Here is a 23,420-nt window from a genome sequence, read left to right as displayed (position 1 = left end):
ATCTCATCAGCAAGAGATTAAACTGCATCTATAGCTGTAGTAACGACGCATCTATTTTGATGCACACAAAGGCGGATCAGCTGAAGCAGGATCTCAGAAAATTGGTTGAGAACTCATCACTGCTTCTCCCCATGGAAATCTTTAGTAAAAGGTGAAAGATTTATACAAACTGAAAAGCCAAAGCCTGCTCCCTGCGCTGGGGAGATGCTGCCATGACCGCTGCCATGACCTGATTCTCCCTCTCACCTCTCCCCTGGGATTTCTCCCCCTGCCCTAGCGCAGTCCAAGAACTGGCTCTGCCATCGCTTTGGGGCAGGGAGGATGTCCGGCTGCGTAGTTCATAAGTCAGAGATTTTTGCAAGGACCAAACCTGCGAGATGTTCTGAGATTCAACCTGAAGGAAGCAGGGGGGCTGGGGCGTGGGAGGCGCAGAGCTGGAGGGTTGGGGGTGGCAGGGGCTGAGCAGGGCTGGTCCAGGTCTGTGGTTTGCTCATTCCCAGGCTTCTGAAAGACCAAAAGAGCCCCATGAGCCCCGAGGTGCATGTAACCCCTCCACCCTCCACCCCCAGGCCCTTCTACAAGTCAGGGCATCCACCCCTGCCCTGGATCCTGCCTGGCTCGGTCTGACCCCTTCTCCCTTGCGCTGGTCGGGATCCATCCAGAAGAAAGGACTGAGTGCAGGTTTGCACTCGCGTAAAGGGCAGGGAGTTCAGCCCTGATATCTAGGAGGGCTGGGGTCAGCTTTGTCGCAAGTGACCCTGTGCCTCCCCACGCACCTTCCTTCTGCTGCGTCCTTTCCAGGCATAGCAGGCTCCCTGGGATGTCCACTTTGTTGGATACCAGGATGTCCGTCTGCACCGCATCCATGTTCATGTACAAGCTCTTGGGATCTCCCTAGGACAAAGAGCAGAGACAGAGGTGAGAGAAACCAGCCAGGCCACAGGATAGGCAAGGCAGGAGGGGTAATGCCCCAGTAAAAGCAGCCTTGAAAAGCCAGAAGCCAAAGGGTGTCGTGACGAAGCAGCCGTCGAGTGTTTTACCTATGGCGCTGCACTGCGCGTGTGCGTAGCACAGAGCTCTTGAGCACAACTGCTTGTGAGCAGAGACATCCAGCTCCAGCTCTCGGCAGATGGCCTGGGGTGCAGCCTATCCGGGCCCCACAAGCTAAAGGGACCTCAGTGTTGGAGCACATCACATCACAGCAGTTTAAGAGCTAAGGGCAGGCCAGGAAGCAAGAGATGTTAACAAATCTGGAAGTCAGTGCTGCAGTTTGAGCAGAGAATGGCAAATGCGGGGCCTGTGTGAGAAAGGGGAATACTGGGTACGTCTGACCCCCGTGGTGTGAGAGCTGGAAGGAAAGGGCAATGAAAGGCATGGAGGTAATGGCCGTGCTCTTGTTCAAGGCACCAGAAGGGCTGGTGCAGAATGAAACCAGCCGGTGCTGGGAGAGGCCTCGCCGGCCCTGTTAGCATTGCTCCCTGCAGGCCATCGCTCTTGGCCTGGCCCTGCCAAGGTCTCAAGGTCCAAACCCGGAGGTTTCTGCCGACTTAGTGTCTGGCTTGAAATCCAGGCAGCCCAGATCTAGCCAGTGGCTTGCACACCCGCCTCCTCCCGGACACCGCAGACCCTGCAGGTCTGACAACCAGGGTCACAGCACGAGTGAGGGACCAGACAAGCCTCGGACTGTCTCCATCTGTGCCAGAGACGGGGCCGGAGTCAGGACAAGATGGCCCCGGCTTGAGAACGGAGGCATGGCTCCAGCACAGCACTACCCCCTGGCCGGGGAGAAGGAAGGAGTCGGCTAATTGAACGCAGGTGAAGACACGCTGGGTTCGAGGTGTCCTTTAATGAGACACCGCGCCCTGCCGACATCCTGGCTCTGGCGGAGCGAGAGGGAAGGAGGGAGCTGGAAAGGCTCGGTCCTGCTGACTAAAGCAGGACAGTTTTCAAAGCGTGAACGTCTTGAGTCTCCAGCACCTCTTTCCCTGGCGCAGCCACAAAAACAAGAGCGTTACCCCTGTCCCCGCGCTCGTGCAGGTTCAAATCCAGAAGCCGGATCTGTTGTGACTTCACGGGGACGCCCTGTCCACCTCGGCCCTGCAAAGGGACACCCCTGTTCTCTCCCGCTTCTTTCCCCATTTGTTTTCTGGGTTTTGAGTGGGATGAGTCCGTGCAGGGGCAGTTGAATTGCTGCTCCATCCAGGCCCGCTGAAATAGGCCTGGGCTTTCTTTTGCCCCTTTTTCAGTTCGTGCCCCAACCAAGTGCTGTGGTTGGGCGCGAGTTCGAATTCAAGGCCAAGGCAAAACAGGCCTGGTTCCCCTTTTGTTGTTCCCGAGCTGTTAGGTCTCAGCCTAGCCGTGTAGCCTGACTATATGTCCAGGTCACCGCCACATAGGCCTGGCGCTCTTTTGTTGTATGTCCAGAGCTGCCGTCCACCCCTCAAATCCACCATGCAGAAGTGAGGATCAGCGCTACGGTTTTGCAGGGAGCGACGCCGGGCCCTTTGCAGCGTGGAAGGACCCAGGCTCTCTAGCAGCTCCCTGCGGCGCAGCGACCCACGGAGCAGCTCGTTGGATTTTCCAGTGTGGCCCCTGCTCAGAACCGCCCTTTGGGGAGTCCCAAGTCCCAGCTGACCTGGGTGTGGGTAAAGACCCCCCCCCCCATGGAGGGTACCACCTCTAGACTCTGTTTTGTAGTCTGTAGTGTTTTAACATTACAGTTAGTGATAGCTTTTGTTTTTTTCTTTATGCTTTGTAATACAGCTGAGTGTTGTGTTCACACTGCTGTGCGAGAACGGGGTTGTTGGTTTTACTGGACACCCTAGTGATTTATCTAGTGTTTCCCAGGTAGACTGGGTGGGGCTCAAGCCAAGGGAAAATATATTTAGTATCCCCAAAATTGAACCTGGCCCTTGTTGCTGTGACACATGCTCAGCAGAAGGATTATATATATGTATATATGTATATATATACATATATATATACACACACACACACACACACACACGCACACAGCATCCCACAGACACTCTGGAGTGAAGCGGATTTACCATGAAGAGCTGGAACAGGGGCTCTCCTATCGCCTTCCGCACGTGCTCCTCCACAACGGGAAATGTCTGGACAAAGTGCTGCAACAGAAGAGCTGCGGTAAGTGACTGCACGGGGGAGACGGGGCATCATCTGGCTCCACTCAAAGCCAGCCCCTTCACAGGGTGACAGTGCACCCCGGGGGAAGAGGAATAAGGGGCTTTTGGAGCTATCTTTTATTGGGTGACCCATAACTGTAGCGCCAGGTCATGAGTCGTAGGCAAACGCTGGAGTGGGGAGGGACAGGCTCTCCCCGACACACCAGCGGCAGGGCAGACAGCAGCTTAGTTACACATCTGAATCAGGGTCCACCTGGCATCTCTGTGGCAGTGTGAGCGCAAGGTGGGCAAGCAGTGGCCCGCTCCCTGCCAGCCCTGGGAAAGCCTTGACCGTTCCAGCTTCTCCTGCCGCAAAGGGCATCCCCCTGCTCAGCAGAGCCCCATTACAGACCCTTCCCGCACAGGAGACGCTCACTCACCGCCAGAGTGATGCTGGCCTGTCGCTGGCCGGTGGCGTGATCCTGGTTTCCCATGGCACACATGAGGCCGTGCACCACTCTCAGCTGGACCAGTTCTTTGGCCAGGTCGGTCGAGCTCTTGGCTAGGACGCTGCGAGGAAGCCGGCCCAGTCAGACCCCAAAGTCCTTCCACATGGAAGCTTGCTGGGGGGTGACATGAAAGAGCTGCCTCTAGCAGAGGCTGCGAGGGCACTTGCTGCCCAGGGCACAGCCCCTGCCTGTGGCACCTGTGGCTTGGCATCCCCTCCCATCAGTCTGTATCATTCCTCACTTGTCCCCAAGAGCTCAGCTATCCACTCCGTTTCCCAGCAAATGGGAGTGGATAACGGAGCGCGTTACAGACATCTGCCTCTAAGACCTAGCATTGCCTTCCCATCTCGGGCATCAGGTCCTACAGGCAACCACGTCGCCACCAGTCCCCCAGAAGAGCCCACCTCGGCGTCTCAATGTGCTCTGCCGCGCTCCTGTTGTGTGTGGCTCTGACGTCTCTTACCCGATGGCCTTTGCTGCAGCAGCCTGCTGTACGTACACCGGCAAGGACTCGGCGAGGTCAAACGTGGTAGGATCTGCATGAGAGAACATTTGACAGGGAGGAAACTTTGTCTGGAAGCACATTATCTGCCAGTAAGTGTGAGCAGTACCCTGGGGAATGAGACCAGCAGCACCTGGGGAAAGGGCATACGTGGGCTTAAAGCAATGTGCCTAAAGAAATCTCGATACGAATGTACTTGAGACCCTCACCCTGATGTATCTATGTGCGTCTACACATGCACATTTACTCTGCAGTAACTGAAAGTACTACGCAGTCCAGGCACACATCCACGCCCGCACTGCGCAGTAAATATGGTGACTTATGCTGACGTGAGCGTAAATTGGTATGTCTCACGCATTCTTTCTCTCATCAACCAACTGGTCCCCTGAGCCAAGGTTTTGGGGTAACACAAGGGCTGCTACATCCTGTTGGGGAAGGGGGAGCGGCTGCCAGTGTCTCACCCAGCCTGGACATCAAGTGAAGCATCGAGCCCCTGCAGAGGAGCAAAGGGGTGGGTTTGCCAGGCCGGGTTGGTGATTGAGGAGAAAAAGGTCCTGAAGTCGGTTCTCACGTGATCCGTCAGTGGCCTGAGCAAGTCCAGAAGCTGCCACCCGGTTCCCCTCCAGCCCACCCCACCCTCAGGTCCGTGCAAAGAGAGATTGCTCCGATCTTTTACCTCCCAGGGTTTTTGCTTGTGTCTTAACAGCCTCCCTCCTTGCTGGCTTCAGTAACGCCACCAGGCCCCGCAGCAGCGCTGGACGGACGTCGTAGGAGGTGAGATCCTTTATCAGCTGAATGGCTACGGAGAGAAGGGACGTAGGGACTTGTATGCACAGCGCTAACTCCCAGGGGAGCCGTCAGACCGCCGCGTCCCCACCTCTCTGGGCTCTGCCGGTTTGGGCACCAGCGCGCTGCGGACCGCTCCTGCTTCTCCCTGTCTGCTCTCACTTAAGACCGATTCTGCTCCAGCCCTGGTGGGAGCTGTCTACAGATGGGGAGAACCAAGATCTTCCCTGAGCCACCGAGAGGAGAGGCCCGTTCAGACATCCCGTAGCTCTGTCAGGACAGGGGGAAGGAGAGGCTGGTAGCCCCAGGCCACACCTGCCCTAAGTCCTGTGTGCCTGCAGGTCACGGCTGCCCCAGACTGTGGAGCAGAGGGAAGCTCGTGGAGACAGGCTAGAACAACAACCGGTCTAATTTGGGGCTCTTCAGCCTGGGATTTGATTCGCATCAAAACAGGTGTGGGATAGTTGTATACATAAGGCTCAAATGGCATTTGTCTGCAATTAGCCAGGATGGTCTGAAGCACGGGACGCTTTGGGGGTACTTAGTGCAGGCAATGGCCTTGTCTATCTGCAGGGGCTGAGCTTGCTGTGAGACATGGCGCTCAAACCGAATCAAACCATTTGTCTGCGGGCACATCTACACTTGCTAGTAATGCTGTCTAGGCTTATCACACAGTACAATATTGTGCAGTAACACTTCCCCCGCTACACATGTGCTAATGCAACTTAGCTATGCCAGCCTAAATTTAATGCACCTTAACGTGCCTTAGCTTGTTTAAATGTAGATGTGCACCTAAATCACGTTCATGTGCCTTAAACAAAGGTGCGTTCCTTTTTTTGGGGGGGAAAAATATGTCTCTCTCTATATATAGAAGTTATTTATATATATATATATATATGTATGTGTATATATATATGTATGTATGTATGTATGTATGTATGTATATACACCTTCTAGTACACTTTTCTTCCCATTCTTTAACTCACTCAACAAAAGCCATAAACCCATTACAATACACACCCGCGGACCCGCGCTCCCATGCAAAATGCCCGCCGACGCACGTAGCTACACATGTAGACACGCTTGCTGTGCAGTAGCTTGGTGCCTCATCGGCCTCATGGTTAGTGCCCACTGATGCTAAGTTGCTGTAGCAATGAGCTACGTCACCATAGCTTGTCGTTATGATGACGTAGCATCTCGTGTAGACGCACTCAGCATCGCTTTACTGCACAGTAGATTAGTCCACTGCGCAGTAAAGCCCCTCGTGTCATAGGTGGATTAATGCCCAGGCCAGGTGGACAGTAGTCCAAGGCCCTTCAGTAAATAGGGGCCTTGGGAGGGAGAGGCAGGCAGGGGGGTGGCATGCAAGTGTGCATTGCTCGTGGCCAGGAGCCCCTGGCTTGGCTGGCAGAGAACGGGGAGCAGGGCAACTCAGCAGAGCTGCACAGCCCAGAGCCCACTTGCTGCATGGAGGTAGGTTTGTGGAAGGGAAAAGGGGGCATGAGGTGGGGGCAAATTGAAGCCCCACAGTGAGGGAGGGTGCTGGGGCCGGGGCAGCAGGGGCTGGGGACACAGTGCTGCTCAGCCCCAGCCAGGGCAGTGCGTGCCTGGGGCAGGGAGCAGGATGCTTGTCCAGGGAATCGGAGCGGGGGCAGGGAGCAGCACTCTGTTGCTGCGTGCACCCCGGGCCAGGGAAGGCATGGAGGGGGGGCATGTGCCCCCCAGATTTGTGCACGGGGCAGAGGCAGGCTGCAGCTGTTTGCTCAGGTCTCTGCCAGCTGCGTTTGCCTGGGCCCTTTGCCAGGCAGGATGTAGGGCCCCCAGGGCAAAGGCAGCAGACGGCGCAGAGAGACCCAAGGAAATACTAGTTTCATAGTAGGTCGGGTCAGAAGGGACCTGAGCAGATCATCCAGTCCGACCCCCTGCCCTGGCAGGAAAGAGCGCTGGGGTCAGCTGACCCCAGCGAAGTGATTGACTAGCCTCCTTTTGAAGACCCACCAGGTTGAAGCGAGCACCATTTCCCTTGGAAGTGGTTCAAGCAGTTGGGCAAATTATTTTAAAAGCTCCATATCTGAAGCTAGGCTCCTAAGTGAATGGGGTGCTTAGCATACTTGGAAAATCTTCACGCCACTCACCTAGATCCCCAAAGCCTTAAAAGCCTAACTTTAGCGTTCTGTATTTTTTTTAAATGTAAAACCTTGCAAATAACTTTTTGCAACTATTTATTTGGTCTAATAAAAGCTATCACATCTACCCAGAGAGTCCAGCTACAGGTCAACATTTCCCTCTCTCCACCTTCCCGGATCATCCAGGAACAGCACAAAACACCTGCAGACGCTCTCTTTGCCTGAACAAGGGCGTTTGTGCCCAAAAGTTTGCAAAAAATAATTTTTCCAACTATTTCACCCACTGACTCCTCAATCCACATCTTCACTGACTGCCTGTCTTGCTGCAGCCCAGCCGCTGGCCTCTTTACTCTTCATTCCAGCCAGGAAGAGCGCACACCAACGGCAGATGCTTTCTCAGCCGAATGAAGGATTTTTAAACCCGAAGGCTTGGTAAGAATAATTTTTCCAACTATTTAGTTGGTCTAATAAAAGGTATTAGATTCACCGGAAGGGTGTTTAGAAACCTGCTCCGCAGGAATGCTAATTTCGGAGGCCTCCAGGGAACAGCAGCAGGTTGGTTACCTACAGGTATCAGATGTCAACCAGATTGGGGGGGCATTAAATCAATGCAGTACTGCCAACCCAACCCTGCCAAAAATCATGAGACAACTGTTAAAAATCAAGAGATTTGGTATGTAAATCATGAAAGGCTTTTTTTGAACTGTGTGTATGTGAGTGTGGGAGGCGGTTATTTGTGAAGGTGTGGGGGTGTGTGTAGGGTTTGGAGCTTGGGGGCGTCCCTACAAACCCTGGCAGGATGCGGGTGCTGTGGGTCAGGAGCGAGGGCAGACACAGACACAGACACACGGACACGCACAGAGGCAGACACGCAGGTGGGTCAGACTGGAGTTGTATTGCGTCGGCTGCTGTCTTATTTTAAGCGCAAGAATCACTGGCGCTAGTCTCAGAGCCGTACTCGGGGCGATCGGCCCGGCCTGCATGTCTCTTGTAGTAGTTTACTGTCGTGTAGGCACAATGTGAAATGTGTATTTAAGAAAAGCAGGCAAGCAAGACTCTCCACGACCGCTAAACTAGATCATCATTCCTTTCATGTCCTCGCCCAGTCGTGGGGATCCCAGGCATCCGAGTCATTTTCCAAAGTTGTTTTATTCAGTTTGGTGCGTGGCAAAACCGAGCAGTTCATTCCAACACCGCGTGCTGTGCTTTATTCATTAATGCGCGGCGTCAACATTTAACGGGTCTATTTAGTAATGCTTTTTGATCATTGCTGTATGCCGTGGGGTGGGGGCTCCAGTGCTGTTTGCCCAGGGCCCCAGTGACTCTTAGCCCGCCTCTGCGTGGCTGCGCCCAGTCCGTAGCCGCCGGCACCTGCGAAACCCAGCTCAGCCCGGCGCTGCAGCCCCGCACAGACGCCCTGGGCAGGACCCAGCCACAGCCCCAGCACGCAGCGTGCCTGGAGACGCGGGACTCTGGATGTTTCTTTGCTGTTTGGGGAAAATAGTCAGTGGTTCCTGCTGTGCGGGGCTGCGGGCTCCGGATGTGGAGCGCTGCACGGGAGGGGGCGAGGGCTGGGCCCCAACCACCTGTGCTGCGGAGCCGCCCGCCGCCCCGGGCATTTCCGGAGCCCGTTCTGCATGCTGGACTCTGGTTCTCCTTCAAGTCCTATAAATCTTTTGCCTTTTACTAAGAATGTCTGTGGAGAGAAGCAGTTGTGAGTCTGACCCCAATTCTTGAGGCCCTGCTGCAATGGGGCTGTTCTTGAGTGTGCAAAAAGACAGACTAGTTAGTGCTGGAAGTGATGTTTGCTTCTTATTTCCTACCTGAGTTTCTGCTTTTTTCTACGCTGGTCGTATAGAGGTTTTGGCTGCCCGGAGCCGATGGGAAGGAAAAGAGAATCAAAGTTTCGGTCGTGCATCGGGGATGAAGCTGGGAGCTGCGCTGGGCTACGAAACCCTGCAGTCGGCGTGTTAGCAGCGGCATCTTTCATCGCTCTAATAACAGAGATCATCTCTAGCACACTGGCCGCCTTGCCACGCATGATAGTGCGTGTGCAATGGGTGTGCACGGGTGCAGAGCGGGCGTTCTCCGAGCCCGGAGCGCCCTCCCCTGCCCACACCCGGGCGGTGGGGCAGCCCAGCGCGGCGCAGTCCCAGGGCTGGCACGGCTCGGCTCGGGGGCGGGGCGGGGCGCGCTTCCCCTCGCCGGAAGCCACTCCCGGGCTCCCGCTCGCTACAAAGTAGCCCGCCCTAGGGCTCGCTTCCGAGGCGGATCGCTCTGTCTTTGCACACGCAGGGGCAGCCCCGCCGAAGCGGGGCCTCAAAAAATTGGGTCGAAACTCATAACTGTTCCTCTCCACGGAAATCTTTAGTAAAAGGCGAAAGATTTATGCGATCTGAAGAGAAACCAGAGTATGCCTACCCGGTCGCCGGACGCGCTGCCCGGGCGGGGGTGCCTGACGCCCAGGTCAGGGTGAGGCGGGGCAGGGGTGGGCACGCGCCCCGCCCGCGGCCTGCAATCACGGCCCGACCCCCGCCCGCGGCCCTCGCCCCCGCCGGGGGGCTCTGCAAGGGAAAGCGGGGGGAGAGGCCCCGCCGCGCCGCACTGCACCCTGGGTATGCAAATTTATGGAGATCTAAACTTCCGCTCCCCGCCCCCAGCTCTGCTCCCGCCCGCCCCGCCCGCGAGCTGCACAGCGCCGGGCACCGGCAGCACCGGGCACTGCAGCCCTCGGCACCTGGGTATAGGTACACTTGTATACCAGTGTGCGTGTGTGTGCATAAAATATGTTTAGCGGTGCACTTTTATAGCTATAAAACTCTGTGTGTGTGCATATGTGTGTGTGTGTGTGTATGCATGTATAAAAATACATATGTTTAGAGGTACAGGTTTATATATATATATATAAAACTGTGTGTATATATATGTATATATATATGTGTGTGTGTATGTATGTATGTATAAAAATATATATATTTAGAGGTACAGTTATACACACACACACACAGTTTTATATATATATATGTATATGTATGTATGTGTGTATGTATAAACATATACATATTTATACTGTTATAAATAGAAATAAATATTTTTGCAAAAAAAAAAAGGCAGCGCAGCCGGGATCCCGCCCCAGTGAGCGCCTGGTCTCCAGCCGGCCGCCCCTTCTCCCCCCAGCTCGATGTTTCTGCGGCAGGGGCGCTGGTGGGGGCAGCGATTAGAGACCCTTGCAGGGCTGTTACTTTCCAGGCTGAGAAGCAAGTTCTGCCCTCGGCCATGAGCCTGGGGGAGATTGGCCTTGGCTGCTTAGGAGGGAAAACTGGCAGAGACTATGAAGTTCTTTGGGTAGATGTGATATCTTTTATTAGATCAACTAAATAGTTAAAAAAATGTTCTTTGCCAGCTTCCGGGCACAAACAACCTTCTTCAGGCACAGGGGGAGCAGGGCGCTGTGGGAGTGGGGTGAGGGGCACCGGCAGGGCCAGGGGGGTGTGGGTCAGGAATGGGGCACCGGCAGGGCCGGGGGGGGTGTGGGTCAGGAGCAAGGGGCACAAGCAGGGCTGTGTGTGGGGACTGAGGGGCACTGTCTCTGTGCCTGAAGACGGGTGTTTGTGCCCCAAAGCTTGCAAAGAACAATTTTTCCAATGATTGAGTTAGTCTAATAAAAGATATCACATTTACCAAAGAATCTTGTCGTGCAGAGAGTACGAATGCCCTTTGATGTATTTTCCCTGCAAACAGTGGTTGAAGCAGCCAGAGAGCTTCCAGCAGCAACAGCAAAGTGATGTGGTGATGCATCTGCGTGTGGTACCATCCCCTGAGCCTGGGAGCTCCATGCCTTCCCTCCCCTCTTCCTCAGCTCAGCCCGAGACAGGCCACAGAGCCAGCACTCACAGCCGCTGCCCAAGCAAGAGCCCTGGGACACTGCGGCCACAGGAACATGTGATAAAGAGAAGAAAAAAAATGACCAAACGCCAAACATGAGAGCAAGTTGTGCTCGTGGCGTGGGGGAGGTGGTGACCGTGGCCTGACAGCCGCGAGATCGGCGGTCCCGGCCCGCGCTGATCGGCAGGGGCGTGATCAGGAGAGGAGGGCGGTGAGCGGATGCTGCCCGTGCAGCGCGCGCGCCAAAAAAAGAGAGAGGACCCGCGCCATATCGGAGAGGCCTGATCACCCTCACCGGAGGTCCTGTGTCCACGAAATCCTTTCCCCCCCGACGCCCCCCATCACGACCGAGTATATTGTTCAAACGTGTTTAGAGCGCTCGAGTCACCAGCGAGTTTAATCTTGAAATTGCTGTAGAGGAAGCCACCTATACGAAAGTGTGAGTAAAGCATTTATTTGTTACACCGCCTCCTTAATCGTTTTCTGTCAACGGGAAGAGAGATAAGAGAGGGAGAAACAAGGTCCCGTAACCCTTTTGTCCCCGGCCTGTTCGCACAGCACCTTTCTGGGTCCAACCACCCACCGTCAGGTTGGTCATGGCGTCATGGACAGGATCCTCGGGGCAAAGGGGGAACGAAGGAGACGTTGACGAGCTAGTCAGGTACTGCCCGTGGGGGAACCATCACTGGCCCCCGACCACGGACGCTGATACTCTGTGGGCCCACGTGGCGTACCATCAAGCTGGGCAAGACGGGAAGATAGGGGGCTATGTCTCCATCCGCCCGACTGAGGGCAGTGAGGAGCCGCTTAAAGAATGGGCCGTGTCTGGCCTCAGCCCCGCAGCCCTAGGATGCCTCCTTTCCAGCCCCACGGTTCTTTACCGCCCGCCCGACACAAAACCAGAGGCGTTACTTAGCCGTGTCAAGCCCACAGGCACAGACGACCGCGCTCCCGCGAAAGAGTACGCCAGGTGCATCCAGTACCTAAAGGAGGTGAGCGGCTGCGAAACCCCTCCCGGTAAATTTAGATGCCCTAACCTCGATCCTGGGGGCGCCGAAAATGAAATCCTAACGGCACTCCACGAGAGTCTTGAGGCCGATGAACGGGACGCCACAGGGTGGACAGGGCAAAAGTGGAATAAGGGAAAAATGATTAATGTCCTGTTTTGCTCGGTGACCACCTTACTACGACACGCGGCGAACCAAGCCAGCATAATAGATACGCTGACTAAGATGGCCGCGCAGCAGAGTACCGCACAGCCAGAGCCACCACTTAAAGATGGCGCCACGGGAGAAGAAGAAGGAGCGACCGAAAAGCTCCAGGCGGGAAACCCCGACGCTAGCGAAACCCCGTCGGCCCCACCCGAGGAACCGCCTCCGTATAACACCCCGCCGGAGCTATATCCCGCCCTCCCCGCCGATGTAGGCGCACCCGTTCTGCATGCAAACCCTGTAGCCTTAGTGAAAACTGTCACTGATGGCGCGGGCACCCGCACCCTCACTACCTTCTGCACGTGCACCAGAGGGGAACTCCAAGAGCTGGCAAGAGACACCCAACTAAATCCAGGTGAAACACTGGTAATATGGTTAGGACGATTAATATTAGAACACAGGTCAGATTTAGTAGACCCTGAGGAGTGTACTGCCCTAATGCACCAACCCGCATGGAGCGGAGGAGCGTGTAGCGACACGACTCAAATACTGCACAACAAGGTTTGGCCAATCCCTTTGTGTGCTGCTGTGGTCCCAGCGCTGCAAAACCGAACTCATGCTTGGCATGCGGATCCACCCGGTGATTCATCGCCCGCACAGCTCCTGTATGCAATAGCGGGAGCCAGTTACTTAACCTGGGACGCCGGACGGTATCCACTAACCCTGACTCCACATCAAGCAAACAGTGTTTGGCCGCATCGCTGGTGTAACGATCCTGGCAAGGTCCCTGTGTCTGCATCAGCAGTGGAGGCCTGCGTTGAGATTTATGGAGGTATGAATACACCCATGTTCCGCTTGTTATTACACCCACTGGTAGGGGGGCCGATAGGGAACCTTCTAAGTAGCCTGGGAAAGCTTACCACAGCGCCTAAAACAGAACCCAAGCCCACCCCGCCAGCGGCAGTACAGGCGGTAGGAGCGTGGAAAGCAACACCTAGTAAACCCCGAACTGATCGCTCGCTGCGCGGGCGACCGCCAGACCGCACACCTGAGGAACGTGCCACGTTTGGCTTTCTGCTAAACAAAAGCGGCCTGACGAACAATCAGCTTCGTGGGCTAGGAGACGAGGGGCAAAGGGCACTGGCGCTGAACCTAGGCTTTAAGCCTTGGGGGCAGGAGCCAGACAAAGAAAAAAACAAATAGCGGCCGTCGATACGGGCAACGACGGCCGACCCACCAACGACAAACGCCCGTACGCAACCTATAGCGTGAGCGCAACTGCAGATTCTACCCCTATCCCTACGCGCTTTTTGCTAGACACGGGAGCCCAAGTAAACGTGTTGAGATCTGAAACGCCCCATGTCAAGACATCCAAAGTCATCTTTGTACAAGGGCTAAACGCCATGACATCCGTGCCCGTGGTCAAGTTTTGGATCAACAAAAGGGTCCTGTATGGAGTCTTAGGGGGCATAAACATCTTGGGCATCCCCGCAATAAAGGCGCTGGCCTTAAAGAACGCCATATACCTAGCACTCCCATTGACTGTGGCACCAGGCGAAAAACGCCAGCCAGTGCTAGTAAACCCTGCGCCCTGGCGGTATCAGCCAATCCCGACGTGCACTGACCTGCAGCCCCAGATCCGAAACCTCTTGGTTGACCTGTGCAAGCGAGGGTGCATTCAGCCCGTAAAATCCTCCACCTACCTTTCGGCCGGATGGGGCATCCCCAAACCAGGAAAACCAACGGAAGCTCGTCTAGTGGTGGACTACCGACAAGCGAATCGTCGCTGTAACCCGCTCCAAATGCCCGCTGCGCAAACCGTCTCGGACATCCTCGATGGCATAACCAAGATGCAGAGGGGTGAAGAGTGGTTTGCCACCACACTAGACTTAAAGGACATGTTTTATTCGATCCCTATACATGACCCGCATGGGATCCTTAATATGTGCGTAGCCGGACAAATGTTTTCCTGGAAGGTTTGTCCACAAGGTTACCGCAACGCACCAGCACTAGCAGCCACAGCGATGAATGGGACGATCGACCGCAGATATTCACATCTGGACCTATGTCGACAGCATTGTCATCATGGGGCACCACTACGGACCTAAAGGACTACCTGAGCAATCAAGGATGGACGGTAAACCCGGCCAAGTCCATGAGCGAGCCATCCTCGGACATTAAGTTTTTGGGGACACAATGGCGATCAGGGACAACACACAATGCTACCCCGAGTTGTCCTCACCTTGGCCGACCACGCAGGCAGACTTTCAAGGCCTGCTAGGCCAGATGAATTGGCTCCGTAATTTCCTAATGCCATCACATTTAAAAGTTATCCAACGGTTGCAACACCAAATTCGCAAGAAAACACGACGCAGAGTCCCATGGAATGAGCATGACCAAGCCGCGTTGGAAAAAGTTATGACAGAGGTTAAAAAGATGCGTCTGATCGCACCCCCCGCCGGCAATCCCTTGACAATTCACGTGGGCTACACCACGGAGCATATCTGGTTTAGAGCCAGTGACGCCGAAACGGGAAATCTCGCGTACACTGGTCACTGCACACTCAAATGCCACCAACATTGGTATGGTTGTCTAGGGAAAGTCATGCTCGCGGCTCAACTAGGAGAACACCTCGCGGCGAGCCCAGGTGTACTTGTTGCACCCGGCGGCACCACACTAGGATTACTTAACCCTGGTAAAATCCACCCGGAGTATCAGGGCACAGAAAAACCTTGGAGCGCCCTAGTCCTTCGTCACCAGTATCACTGGTCGGCGTGGCAAGTCGCTGACGGAGAAATGATTCCGGCCACTGAAGAGGATGATCTCATTGTACTACAATTGTATGGGACCACATCCTCAGCGTGGATAGCTTCAGATGGTACATCCCGTGATGGCGGAGGGTATGGATATTATTGTGACTCCTGTCACGACTACAAGCTCCAAACGTCCCATCCAGGAGAGTCGGTCCAAGCATCTGAACTATGAGGCTTTCAACTAGCTCTTGAACACACCTACCGTCACCACGATGGGACGCTTCCGGTACCTGTCATAGCCGTAGACTCAGAATATATATACAAGATTGTTACCGGAATGGCACAAGTTACGGAACACACAACCCTCTGGGACGATGTCAAGACCACTTTATTACGTTTCTCTGTTCGCCCCTTAATCAAGCACACGCGTTCTCACCGACCTGACACGGACCCCGTACATACCGTCATAGATCAGCTACTGGCACACCAAGGACCCATGAATCAAAAGGACATACCTCAGTTACACGTCACTGACATCATAGACACCGACCCCTTTCTCGCTTGGCTCCACAAGCGTTGGGGACACCTCGGAGCAAAAAGGGCGCAAGTTCGCTGGAGGAAACAAAGCAACAAAGGACCGAGCGTAGAACAGTGGAAAAGAATAATCCAAGCCTGCTCTGCCTGTGCGCGAGAAAAACCGGTACGCCACAAGCACCAAAAGGGCGCCTATGACCCAGCGCATTTTGCTCCAGGTAAGGTGTGGCAAGTGGACCTGCTCAGGCCACTCCCAGGAGCCAAGACACTGAACAAGGGGCTAGTAATCGTAGACCTGGGAACTCGTCAAATCCTCGTCCTCCCCACGAGGAAGACCACCGCTCCCGTAATTCAAGGATGTCTACAGCTCGCTTTCGCCCATTGGCAAGTGCCCCACATCCTCCGATGAAGGACCACCTTTTAACTCCAAAGCCTTAGAGCGGTTCGCGATAGAGCACAATGTTCAGTGGCATCACCATCTACCCTATCACCCGCAGTCCAATGGCGTCGTGGAGCGCCAGATAGGACTATACAAGGAACAGTTAAGGCTAAGGGAAAATGGATCATTCAAGAACTGGACTAAGTACAACAATGATGTACTAATTGCCATGAACGCCACTAAAGCTTTGTGGAATGAATGCACCCCGGTGCCACATCCGCCTTGGCAGCCATGTTACTCATCCCAAGAAACAGTGTGGCTAACCATTCCCACAGCTACCAGTAAGCGCCCAACCCCAGCTCCCAGTGTTGTACTTAAACCCGGCGAGTACCCGAATACCTATTTTGTTTCTCTTGAAGCAGTCTCACCCGCACGCACCGTCTTGGCCCACCATAATTGGCTAAGTCGACGTAGTACAGTTTAGTATACATTACTAACGAACCCCAAGTTTTGTTTTCCAGCCCGAAACGCCATGAAGTCGCCGATGTATGACATGGTGTGAAACTCACATTCGGGACAACTATTGCCATGAGTGAACCCATTGGTGACAACCCCGGTAAAAATGCCGTGCTGCATCTAGACAGACGCGGTTGGATTCAGTACTGACTAACTATCTGACTTATTTGCAAGTCTTGAGTGAAATTTTACACTTTTGATACCATTGTTTAGTGCCTTATTATGTATTTGTATTAGATATTGTATTTTGTACGTTTTAGCTTTGTATATACCCACTTACTCGCTATAGGAAAAGAAGTTCTCGAGCTTAAACATGTCTGAAATTGGCATTTGGTCAAGGGGGCATGTGATAAAGAGAAGAAAAAAAATGACCAAACGCCAAACGTAAGAGCAAGTTGTGCTCGTGGCGTGGGGGAGGTGATGAGCGTGGCCTGATAGCCGCGAGATCGGAGGTCTCAGCCCACGCTGATAGGCAGGGGGCGTGATCGGGGGAGGAGAGAGAAAAGAAAAAAAAAAAAAGGCGGCGAGCAGATGCAGCCCATTTAAAAAGCGCACGCACCAAAAAAAGAGAGAGGACCCGCGCCATATCGGAGAGGCCTGATCACCCTCACCGGAGGTCCTGCGTCCATGAAATCCCTTCCCCCCGGGCGCCCCCCATCACGACCGAGTATATCATTCAAACGTGTTTAGAGCTCTCGAGTCACCAGCGAGTTTAATCTTGAAATTGCTGTAGAGGAAGCCACCTATACGAAAGTGTGAGTAAAGCATTTATTTGTTACACCGCCTCCTTAATCGTTTTCTGTCAACGGGAAGAGAGATAACAGAGGGAGAAACAAGGTCCCGTAACCCTTTTGTCCCCGGCCTGTTCGCACAGCACCTTTCTGGGTCCAACCACCCACCGTCAGGTTGGTCAGAACTTACATGAGAATCGCCCTGCAAGTGGATCGAAAGGGCAGCCCTGGGGGTGGCAATGCTGAGACGGCTCCTACCTTCGTATTGGACTTCCAGCTCCATGGAGCGCAGCACGCCCAGCACGGCCTCCACGATGCTGGGGTGGCTCTTCCCCACGATCGCCTGGTAGCAAACGAATAGGTGGAGTGTTAATTCCTTGGGTTTTGCACGTCTGTAGCCCAGTGAGATATTCATCTGGGTTTGGCAGGGAGCTAAACAGCCCGGCTGTGCTGTGGCACAAGGGAAATAGACCCAGGGCACAATCCTGCAACTTTTACTCCATTTCAGCCTCGTGTGTAAATGACTGTCCCACCCCTGTTTTGATGCTAGGACTAATCAGCCCTAGAATTAAACTGGTTTTAGTCCCACTGATGCTCTGGAACAGCCTGAACCTGCCGGTGGCTCTGTCTGTGCGCACACTTTCTTACTGATGCAGTGTGCAACAGAAGAGATCAAGGCGCAGGCTTTAAGTTCAAGGGTCAATAATCCAGTTTGGGAAGTGCAGGATTTAAGAGTGAAGCACTACAGACCATATGCTCAATCCCGACATACGGTTTCCTTTGATAACAGCTGGGCTTCTCCAGGTAGTGAGAGCATGATCTGAGTTTAAGACTGGGTTTTACTCTCTTAAAGCCAGGATAATACAAGGCAGTTTCATGCTCGCCTTTCAGAAGAAGTAACAGCCAAGAGGAGACGGGGAATGATAAAGCATCGTCTCCATTCAGTATATTCAAAAGCAAAATGTTAGATCTCAGTGGAGCACTCAGCTTATGCACAGCCTTGGAGGTCAGAGCCTGACATGAAAATGGGCTGGGGGGGGAGCTCTTCATTATGTCATTATTCAAATCAGGCAGAAAAGAGCGCTAGGCATCTCAGTTCTTTTCAGAGTGCTCTCAGCGCTGCGTGGAAATGTGTGGGAACTCAAAGCCCGTGCTCTGGGTTAACGTCACATAACGTAACGGCCGAACACAAAAGGATACGTGCTCCACAGCTGCCTTCTCCAGTATAACCTCAGCATGCAGGCTTCACTCTGGTGCGGCCTTATCCACATCGGGTGTGCAGCCCTGTACACCTACGGCTGAGTTACAAAACAGCAGGTGCGTCTACACATGCATTAATGCACTTTAGTTATGCACACTAAATCTAGTACCTCTGCAGGTCTACACATTCCTTAATGCACTTTAGGTACTGCACATTAAATCTAGTACCTCCATAATGAAGTACTAGAAAAAGGCGCATTAGTTTGTTTTAATGTGCATTAGCTAGAGAGCACTTTTCTGTGACACTTGAATGCACATTAAAATAGGCTAATGCGCATTAACGTGCACATGTAGACACACCCTCCAGTGTGAAGTACTAGGAAAATACGCATTAGCTTATCTTAATGTGCATTAACTACAGCCGTTTTTTTAGTGATGTTTTAAAGCACATTAGGCTATTTTAATGCACATTAACTAAAGAACATAGTTTTTTTAGTAATGCTTTAATGCACATTAAAATAGGCTAATGAGCATTAAAGTGTATGTGTAGATGTCCCTGAGAGCTGGTTTTATTTCAGGCTTCTCTGTTCAATAAGCTCTTGCCAGGTCCCTAGAACACTAGCAGGGTTTCCATATATTTTTTGCCTCCTGTTTATGACAGACTCATGGTGGAACAAGCGTTCTGGTAACGCCAGCCTTGGGGCTGAACTCTGTCCCTCGCTCCACTCCACTCACCTGCACAACCCTGAGAGTCTGCAGGGACAGCTGCTGGGCATGCGGGGAGGTACACGGCAGCAGAGCAATAAGGCCTTTGTACACTTGGTTCTGGTACTTGGGATTGCCGTGGCCTAAGGAGTCCAGCAGAATCTGCACTTGTCTCTGAGCCTTTTCTGACTTGGAACTGGCCATGAACTCAGCTATCGATCGCACACCTGTGTATGAAAAGATTCTCTGAGTCACACAGCTGAAAAGAAAATTAGCCCAAGTGGTTATTCATCTGAGTTTGGTCAGTAGCCCGGTCACTTTACTGATATCAAGAAAGGATCAAATACTCCGTCCCATTTTAATTACTGCTTGGGGAGTGGAGGTGGGGAGTTTATTCTTGGGAGTGTATCAGTAGTTACTACATTGATTTTAAAATACAATGGAGCCAAGTTCTCTGCTGGTGCCAAGGGGCAAAACACCACGGATGTCAATGGAAATGCGTGCATGTATACCAGCAAAGAACCTGCCTCTAATGATGCCAACTGTGTCCTCTGAGCACCCCTTGACTGGTTCAGTCATTTTCATCTTGCTACTGAGGAAGCGGTTTCAAACGGCAGGTATCTGTCACTGATTGCACTAATGGGCTCCTTTTACAGTAGGAAAAGCAGGGTATTTTTTTTTAATTCTCAAAACTCCAAGCCAAGGGAAGAGATTTTGCTTTCACTGTCCAGAAAAAAAAGTCATTTTAATGATCTTTCAACAGATGTCAAATATAAAAATATTCACCCCAAGAGGGAAAGCTGGGGAAGGTTAGGAGTACGTGAACCCAGCAGGTTATAAGGGAAACTGCTTTGTAACCCTAACTATAGTTGCAACCAGAACAACTGCTGTAATGCATCAAAGGAAAACTAGCGCAAAGTAGGCTCATTAAAAAATGAGAAGGGGGATGAAACGCGCACACTCTGCAATGGCTGAAACTCTGGACTCCTTCCAACAAGAACAAATTCTAAAATAATCTTCCAGTACAAGGACTCTGCTTGAGCAACAAAGGGTCTGGAGGCCAGAGAGAAGATCCGTGCCTAAATGCTTGACTGATAACAAATACATGTGGCGCCTGACACCTACCATAGCTCTCACAAATGAGCTCCTTATACTTCCTGCCAGCATTTGCTACTAGCTGAAGTAGCTTTATTGACTCCTTTTTGTCTTCTTCCTTTAGTTGGCTCAACCCTAATATTTCCAGGAGAGTCAGGACACCTCCAACCTCCAGAAATTCGATGAGGTACCTATGGCTGCAGAAATGAGGGCAACAAAACAGAAATGGTCACTGGTTATAAAAAAAAAATCCTCTTTCCTCAGCTCTTCATATTATTGGCAACCTTCATTGTACTGCCCTGTTTCTCCTTGTGTCTAATCTCCCGGAGGAAGAGGACTGGTCACCACAAAGGCAGCCCGGAGCCCCAGTGCAAATGCCCCACCTGGAAATGTACTGTGCCCCCAACAGATCAGGTGAGATTTTCCTCTGAGTGGCCACATTCACATACTGAACACCATACATGGAGAACCTGTGCATCTCCATGACGAAGATGCCTGTCAGACCCCGATCTGGGGCCAACGATCGGACTGTGCGTGGGGAACATGCAGGATTCACTGAACAGTTAACACAGGGAGCAGCATAAAATACAGCATGGAGTGTAATACGGCATAAAAGAGTGTTCCTGGCAAACAGGCACTGCCCTGGCTTTTGCCCAGCTTTGTGCGAAATAGCAAGTCCAGCACCTTCCACATGACTGACTCCTCTCCTTCGAGGGTGTTCTCATCACCACGTTATCCGAGCTCCCCGAGCAGGCTTCTCATGCCCCACAGCCCAATTCAGAATGGATCCACCTACACCACCAGTCTGTGGGTGGGTCTCTCCTGACAGAAGGGATCTAGAGACAGGCAGAGGGGATGAGAAAATCCTGCCTACAGCCTGGGAGCTCAAAAGCACAGGCCCAGGACAACAGCCCCTTCCTGGACATGGCCCTAGTAGTAAAGCAGAGGTGTCCAAGATACGGCTTGCGGAGCTGTGTCATCCGGCCTACAGGGTTTCCCACAGGGCCAGAAATTTGGTGATGGGCTGAGCAGTGACAGTGTTCAATGTCATGGCTCCTGGAGCAATGAATGCTGCTTCCACCTGTCCCACTGACAAATTCCAAGCCCTCTGGGGGGCCCTGAAGGCCAAATCCAGAGTGTGCAGCTGTCATTTGGCCCACGGGCCAGAAACGTGATGATGTGAGGTGTGGCGGCTCCAGGAAATTAATGGGTTCAATTAATGCTGCTGCTGCCAAATGTGCAGCCCAGTGAGCAGCCTGTATTCTGGATCCAGCCTACAGACGCATTCTGAGCTCTGGATCTGGTCCATGCGCCCAGGTGAGTTTGACACCCCTATAGGAGGGTATCAGGGCTCCTTGCTACAGTCTGTACCCTGGTTTGCTGTAATTCTGGCAAACAAACATACCTCATGGAGGATGTGTGATACTCACCCACTTGCAGCAGATAAAAAGATGCCTATGGCCTTCAGCAGCTGGTCTAAGCATGTTCCATTCATGTAACTGTTTGGCGATGTTAAGGAGTTCATTCTCATGGTCACCAAGCCTGCTCATGATCATGCAAGGTCCCGCAACACAGGGGACCCTATGCTGGGGAGGGAGCACAGGCTCTCGCTCCACAAGCCCACTGGCCCACAAACCACTGCAGAGGCAGCCTGGCCAGCCCTGAGCTGGGGCAATTCCCTCCCCTTAGCATCAGGGAGCTGGGCAGGGAGCCTGCATTTGGCCCTTGATTAAAAGGCTGAGGTGCTCCAATGTGGGTTGTATAAGGAGAGGGGAACAGAAAGGGAGATCTGCAGGGCAACCCAGAATCACCCTGGCAGTAGGAGCTGGGTTATGCTAATAGCATCAGCACAGAATTGCCCCCAGATTCCCGCTGTTAGCAGCCCAAAATAACTCAACTGGGCATGGCTGTTTTTGCATAGGGAGTGCCTACCCCAATCCTCATTCCTTCCCCTTCCCACCCCTTGCCATATTCCCAAGGAAAGCGATACGACAGCCGGAGCCACGCTGTCAGGCGAGCCAGGAACAGGCTGGCTCCCTGCGAGAATTCCAGCTCCAACTCCGGCCCCATCTTGCCTTGATTTGCCTCAATGAAGTTGTCCAGGATGCGGCTCCGGGCAGCTCTTCCGGCGTTGTCCCACTCCTGCAGGAAGGCTAACAGCCTGCCGATGGCCGCCTGCTCCTTTGCGGAAGTCATGATCAGCGGTGTGCGAGAGGGGGGTTACAGGACCCTGAAGGAGAAACGTAGTCCGTACAAACAAATAAGACCAGTACTGATTAGAGTGGGCAACCATTACTTAATCTTTCAGTTTCCTTTACCCCTGCTACTACCCCCGCTGTATCAAAGGGGAAACTGAGGCACAGAGAGATTGACTCGGCTGCCCAAGGCTGCATAGCAAATCTGTAACAAAACTGGGAGCAGAATCCACGTCTGTTGACTTGGCCACCAACTATCTCCATGATAGCATGCCCTCTTTCCTACGTTCATAAGACACCTGATGTTGCCTTGGAATAAGGTTATTGTATCACACGCCTGCCTCTACTGGAGAGGAAGCAGGGAAATGGGAGCAGCGATGTGCGGGGATATGACCATAAAAGGGGGAAACTTTGCATTTTAGATGCTTGCACTGGTTTGTTTTATCAGCTGATTTCCCAACCTGTGCCCAGAGGTTTCACTGGTCTTAAACTGGGGAAAAGGGCAGCAATAATGAACATATCCAAGGAATGGGGATGTTGCAGGCAACCCCAGCTCCCCGGGGACCTTGAGCATAGCGATCCCCACTTTGCTGAATGGTTGTTAACCCATTTGTTTGATTTCCCTATTCCTGCCTCTACACGTTACAGCGTAAGCAGTATTTGTAGGAAGTGTCACATCGAGGGCCCTGGAATTGGAAGTCCTCTATTTACTCAGCTCCTCTCCTGCCAACACCAACGGTCTTGACTTTCAGCTTAAAGCTTAAAGCTGGGCTTGTACGCAGGTGTTTGTAAAGGGATAACGCAGGCTGCGATACTGTACAGTTCCCTCTGGGCGCGTCTATACATGCTTTTACACGCGCTTCATTTGCCTAATGCACATTAAGGTGATTTAGGCACACATCTACATGTGCACGTGCTAAGGCACATTAATGTGGTGTGTGGACCAAGGTGGGACTAAAGTTAGTTAATATACACGGTGTTGGTGTGCCTTAGCACATCTACACGTGCGTTAAGGCTCTTAAGCTATTTGCGCCTAAATTCGAGCTTTTGCAGGTATCAAATTTAGGCACGAATAGCCTAAAATCACCATTTTTAAGGCACATTAAGGGCACGCACGTGTAGACACGCCCTTAATGTGCCTTAAATTGGGCTAAAGCGCCTTAAATTGGCACATGTAGATGCGCCCACCGTGCCTCATCCTTGAGGGGAAAAAACACGGTTCCTCATT

The 23,420-nt window shown here is 52.8% G+C and overlaps 2 protein-coding genes and 3 non-coding genes across 5 annotated transcripts; 2 read left to right on the top strand and 3 right to left on the bottom strand.

The window, feature by feature from the left end:
* Positions 1–11: 11 nt before the first annotated feature.
* On the bottom strand, positions 12–22,429 carry ARMH1 (armadillo like helical domain containing 1). Its single transcript, XM_019477095.2, has 11 exons — positions 21,988–22,429; positions 21,428–21,496; positions 20,028–20,194; positions 18,933–19,129; positions 17,256–17,340; positions 4,813–4,935; positions 4,098–4,170; positions 3,566–3,695; positions 3,051–3,128; positions 777–894; positions 12–504 (listed from the first exon to the last, which is right to left on the bottom strand). Exons 1-11 carry the CDS (start codon positions 22,191–22,193, stop codon positions 491–493), a joined length of 1,260 nt encoding a protein of 419 aa, XP_019332640.1. The 5' UTR covers positions 22,194–22,429; the 3' UTR covers positions 12–490.
* LOC132251017 (U5 spliceosomal RNA) lies at positions 75–186 on the bottom strand. The gene has a single exon (XR_009462826.1). It is a non-coding gene; the product is annotated as a U5 spliceosomal RNA (small nuclear RNA).
* LOC132251018 (U5 spliceosomal RNA) lies at positions 8,691–8,805 on the top strand. The gene has a single exon (XR_009462827.1). It is a non-coding gene; the product is annotated as a U5 spliceosomal RNA (small nuclear RNA).
* LOC132250704 (uncharacterized) lies at positions 9,214–21,464 on the top strand. The gene is made up of 2 exons (XM_059727735.1): positions 9,214–17,021; positions 20,122–21,464. Exon 1 carries the CDS (start codon positions 11,530–11,532, stop codon positions 13,285–13,287), a length of 1,758 nt encoding a protein of 585 aa, XP_059583718.1. The 5' UTR covers positions 9,214–11,529; the 3' UTR covers positions 13,288–17,021; positions 20,122–21,464.
* Positions 9,348–9,463, bottom strand: LOC132251005 (U5 spliceosomal RNA). The gene has a single exon (XR_009462815.1). It is a non-coding gene; the product is annotated as a U5 spliceosomal RNA (small nuclear RNA).
* Positions 22,430–23,420: the final 991 nt, after the last annotated feature.

This window comes from Alligator mississippiensis, chromosome 5, assembly GCF_030867095.1.
Source record: "Alligator mississippiensis isolate rAllMis1 chromosome 5, rAllMis1, whole genome shotgun sequence".
Lineage (NCBI taxonomy): Eukaryota > Metazoa > Chordata > Crocodylia > Alligatoridae > Alligator > Alligator mississippiensis.
This window is presented reverse-complemented; position numbering and strand designations above follow the sequence as displayed.

Excerpts from the sequence above, each read along its gene's own strand:
- LOC132250704 (XM_059727735.1), top strand. The coding sequence starts at position 11,530 with ATGGCGTCATGGACAGGATCCTCGGGGCAAAGGGGGAACGAAGGAGAC.
- ARMH1 (XM_019477095.2), bottom strand. The coding sequence starts at position 22,193 with ATGACTTCCGCAAAGGAGCAGGCGGCCATCGGCAGGCTGTTAGCCTTC. Across the intron at positions 3,696-4,097 it reads GCTGCAGCAAAGGCCATCGG|CGTCCTAGCCAAGAGCTCGA; the intron begins GTAAGAGACGTC and ends GCTTCCTCGCAG. Across the intron at positions 3,129-3,565 it reads AGGCCAGCATCACTCTGGCG|CACTTTGTCCAGACATTTCC; the intron begins GTGAGTGAGCGT and ends CTTCTGTTGCAG.